The 4616-nt window shown below is 38.6% G+C and overlaps 1 protein-coding gene across 1 annotated transcript; it reads right to left on the bottom strand.

The window, feature by feature from the left end:
* Window positions 1-914: 914 nt before the first annotated feature.
* LOC134643534 (protein LEG1 homolog) lies at window positions 915-3482 on the bottom strand. Its single transcript, XM_063495949.1, has 8 exons — window positions 3185-3482; window positions 2942-3025; window positions 2796-2869; window positions 2480-2584; window positions 2106-2224; window positions 1366-1507; window positions 1154-1250; window positions 915-1066 (listed from the first exon to the last, which is right to left on the bottom strand). The coding sequence occupies exons 1-8, from the start codon at window positions 3480-3482 to the stop codon at window positions 915-917; spliced, it is 1071 nt and encodes a 356-aa protein (XP_063352019.1).
* Window positions 3483-4616: the final 1134 nt, after the last annotated feature.

Below are 4616 nucleotides of genomic sequence, written 5' to 3' on the forward strand. Positions count from 1 at the left end.
GTTTGCTTGTATATTAAGCATATAATGAAAAGATCCCGGTCAGTAGCCGACCTGTTTCCAATTTCTCCTGTGGGAATACTCTCTCATTCCAGTGAACTGTTTTACATAAACTGACAATTAGACATTGAAGTACTAGCCAAGATGACTGTGTCTAATATGAACATGTCCTCCCCATCACATATTGCTGCTTTCCTGTCTCTCACCCTCTGTGTATGAATACTCTACAGTGAGCAGTGACAGAAGAATAAACAAATTTTCCAGTAGTATCAAATGAATGTTCACCTTATGAAAGCACTTTTCACTCTCATCAATGATTATATAGATAAGTATTATTTCAAATATCTGTATAGTCATTGCTAGAAAGCTTACTTGGTAGTATTTACATTTTTTTACCACTAGGTACCAGTATTGGTCTGGAGTTGAACTCTGGATAACATTTACGCTGCAGTAGATAACTCATTGTTGAATTCATGGAACACTTATTTCATTAGATTTAGGCATAGGTCAAAATCATTGAGAATTTGTTTTAATTGAGATCATGAGATCAGATCGTGAGATCATGCCCGAGCTAAACTATAAACCCATCTAGCAGCTTTTTTTTTTTTTTTAAATCATATCCTTAATTAAGTAGTAGAAGTAGCTGTACTACAGTGGAAACATACTGCTGAAAAATTATTATTTGTGGAAAAAAACTAAAAAAAAAAAATCTGTGAGACACATTTTGGAACACTAGTTGAACTGGAGCCAAGAAATTACTTTAATGTACTGCCAGGTATACACCACTGATAAGTGCAACAAGTTGACCTTAAAAACCAGTGACAAAACTTACTTGAACAACTTTGTTTAATGGACAAAAATGTCATTTTTCAGGAGAAAAAATGAATACCGTTATGTATTTATATTGGGTGTTTGACTCAGCAGCTTGTAGTCATCTCAGTGATGATGGACAGGAAAGTGCTTGTAGCAAAGCTGGGATTCAGGAGGAGCTGCTCCAGCACCTGCGCGCCTTTTTGCCTTGTGTTTACTGAACACATGGCACCTTTCCACAGACGCAACAATGTCCCACCTGGTAGATCATCATCATGAGCATAACTTAAAATAAAAGCTTAGCAATAATATTTTGTGTTTGCTTGTGTGCGTGTGTGTGTCCTACCAAGCAGACTGTCAATTGTCTTCATCCAGCTGAAGATATACAGTGTGTGGTTCTCCTCTGCAGTCAGACCAACAATGTTAGGGGCGCTGTCGCCCTCCTAAAATGATAAGACAGAATGGAGAGTGGACAAAAGCCTTCTCTCACTTTGTGTGTTTCAGAAAAAAAGAAGTGATGTGTAAAATAAACAGATGGAAAAGGTTGAAGGTATGTACCTGTAAAATCCGACTTGGCAGAGGGGATAGGAAAAGCACTGCTTTTTCCATGTTGGTCTGGAATCGAGCTGCTGCTACATATTCTGCTGAGTTCAGCCAGCTGTGAGCAAATGACACTTCTACAGAGGAATAGTGGCTCTGCCTGTAGGAGAAGCGAGAACACAGAAGCTGAGATTAAGAGAGCTGAAATTTGAGATAAATGTTTGGCTTTTTTGACGACTTGCAGGGAAAAACAGCAAGGCCTCATCCTTGGTAGTTTTGGTGTGCACTGAACTACCAAAAATAGTTCAGTGGACAAAAAAATTTGTATTTATAAACATTTATAAATAAGAAGGATAATGATTATTTTTGCTTTAATACTTTTTCCAGCATCATTAGTATTGGCGATGAGGGCACTGATGTTAAAATTTGTGCAGGAAAGAGTACTGACACTGCTAAAACTAACAAGACTGCCAGAAAAAAAAGATGTAGTAGATTTAGTCAATGTCATTATCATGTATGAATGTGTGTGTACATGATTTGTAATATGTAAAAACAGGATGGGTGACTGGGGGAGGAGGGTATGTGTAAATGCTTTACTAATGAAATGCATTAAAATGATAGATTTTATGATAGATAAAAATAGATACTTTATTGATCTAACAAGGGATGTTGTGTTACAGCAGTAGAATAAAAAAATGAAAATGATATAGTCTACAATTAATAAGCAACATGGTTACAGTAAAAGTAAAAGAAATTACCTGGCATTACATGCTGCAGAGGCATAGGTTGAAGCCATTTGGGCATCCCAATAGACACCAAGGATAGTGTCTTTCTTCACATCATCAGGCAGAAGAGATTCACTAGTAGTCTTCAGACCCTTAAAACAATGTGAACAATTAAAGGAGTACACCTATTTCAGCAATGTAGCTTTGTTGCTTCATAAAGCTGGTGCATTCAGGGAACACAGACCCATTTTGAACTATAATGGCACATGGCCCTGACTTTTTAAAATGTAATGCTTTCTGCTAAGGACAAAATAATACAGGTTCAGTTCCCCTTTAAAATTGCGGGATAATTTTATGTGAATAGAAACTGTGTGTATATGTACCAGTGTATATCTGTGTTTCAATACCTGAAAAAAAGCATCCCACTTAGACATGGCATCAGGGTATTTAGCTTTACAGTCAGTATAAGTTGTACAATAGTCCTGTACTCCTGCAGGCACCTGCATCTGGACCTGGTAATGTAATAACATACATGATAATATGCACTATATAACATACATTATAAATAATACAAAATGGTCATATTCATTATTATTTAAACTGCAAATATTTGTGTGATGGCATGAAAAAGTGTCCTCTTCTTCTTCTTCTTATTATTATTATTATTGCTGCTGTTGTTGTTGTTTTATTTTCTAAGTGTTCATTTTCAGTTTAAGACAGTACCTGAGCTCCTGCTCCCATGAAGCCCTGTTGTGCAGCAGACAGAAAGGGAAGTACAGATGCAAAATAGTTCACACCTGGAGAAACATAAAGAGGTCATTTGTATTCCCCCTGTGTTTGTTTTTTATGCATTTGTTTCTTGTACTTACAGGCCCACCAACTCTGGGTAGAAATGCACAAAGGCTCTGCTTCCAGGCCACAAGTTGTTGCACCCGTTGGATCAGCGAGACGCCCTGTAAAAACAGCAGATCATTAGCTGTGGTCTTGTTTCTTTGTTAGTTGCATTATTAGGAGGCTCTTTATTCAGTTTTGTACTACAAAGTTTGTTAAATTGTGATGAAAGGATTATTATTGATTTAAAAAAAAAAGAAGAAATTATATTTTGACTTCACCTGAAGTTAACATCCATCCGAGCTGCAGTGGCAGTCCCCACAGCGGACTGTCAGTAGCATTTGTCCCCATGGATCCCATGAAGGGGTCTGTAGCAGCTATCATCAGCCGGTATAAACTCATGCGGTGAAGGTAGTTCCAGGGGTCTGGAACCAGAATCCCATCGTGCATTGGCAACTCAGTCACTTGGCTGGCCGTTTGTGCCCAAAGGATGGGAGTGCCATTTTCTAGAATTACTGCAGAGCTGCTGAGAGACACTGCACATGCCAGGACGAAGCCAAGGACCATCAAATGAAGCATGACTGAGGTGTTGGGTCTGCAGAGAAGGACAGAGTCAAGAGCAGCTACTCTGGACTGAGAGTTTTCCCTTACATACAGCGTTTATGTAACTTCTCTGAATCCCAAAGTCAGTGCATGCAGATGTGCACCAATCACATTAGTCAATGTGACATGCACTGGACCCTGACTAACAGATAAGATAATTTAAGTACATAGAGCTGAATATTGTCCAAACACTCAGAGAATACTGAGTTCAGTGCAAAGTACATCTGTTCATCCTTCGAGCTGATTTGTTTACATGAACCCAAATCCACAACTTTTATAGTGATACCATCAGTAAATTGAATCTGGAAACACAAACCCCCAAATAAATTCTAAGAATTCTTGGAAAAAGTATCGAGATTTTACCCCCTTAAGTAGCCAAAGATAACACTTTTTATCTGGAAAAACTCATTAAATTTACTTTCACATACACTCACCGAAGACTTCATTAGTTACACCTTGCTCGCACCAAGTCGGGCCCCCTTTTCTCATCAGAACTGCCTTAATTCTTTGTGTCACAGATTCAATAAGGTGCTGACCATAGCCTTAGTTTTATGTTCTTGGCTGATAGGAGTGGCATCCAGCGTGCTGCTGGAGCCCATCTGCTTCAAGGTTCAGTGGTTATTTGAGTTACTGTTGCCTTACTATAATCTTGAAGCAGTCTTTTTTCTCTTTTTTGGACCTTTCTTTGTAAACCCTAGAGATGGCTGAGTGGGGAAATTCCTAAAAGAGCCAGACCAGCCCATCTGGCACCAACAACCGACACCTTCAAAGCCACTATAACCTTTCATCCCCATTCTGATCCTCAGTTTGAACTTCATTAGGTCACCTTGACCTTGGCTATGTGCCTGGACATTTAGAAATGGTCTGCATGTCTATGCATGTAGTTGCAGCCATGAGATTGGCTGATTAGAGAATCACCTTAAGAATCAGTCAAACCAGTGCACCTAACAAAGTGCAGTATAGTGGGAAATTTCACGTTAAGACTGTTATTGATTTGGTTAATCTGAGTGAACTTTGATGTGCTAATGCTGTCTGGTAAACAGAACATGTCTCGTAGCTTTATGTAACATCATAATGTGTTTTGTAAATTACCACACGTTGCATGGAGTA

Source organism: Pelmatolapia mariae, linkage group LG15, assembly GCF_036321145.2.
Source record: "Pelmatolapia mariae isolate MD_Pm_ZW linkage group LG15, Pm_UMD_F_2, whole genome shotgun sequence".
NCBI lineage: Eukaryota > Metazoa > Chordata > Actinopteri > Cichliformes > Cichlidae > Pelmatolapia > Pelmatolapia mariae.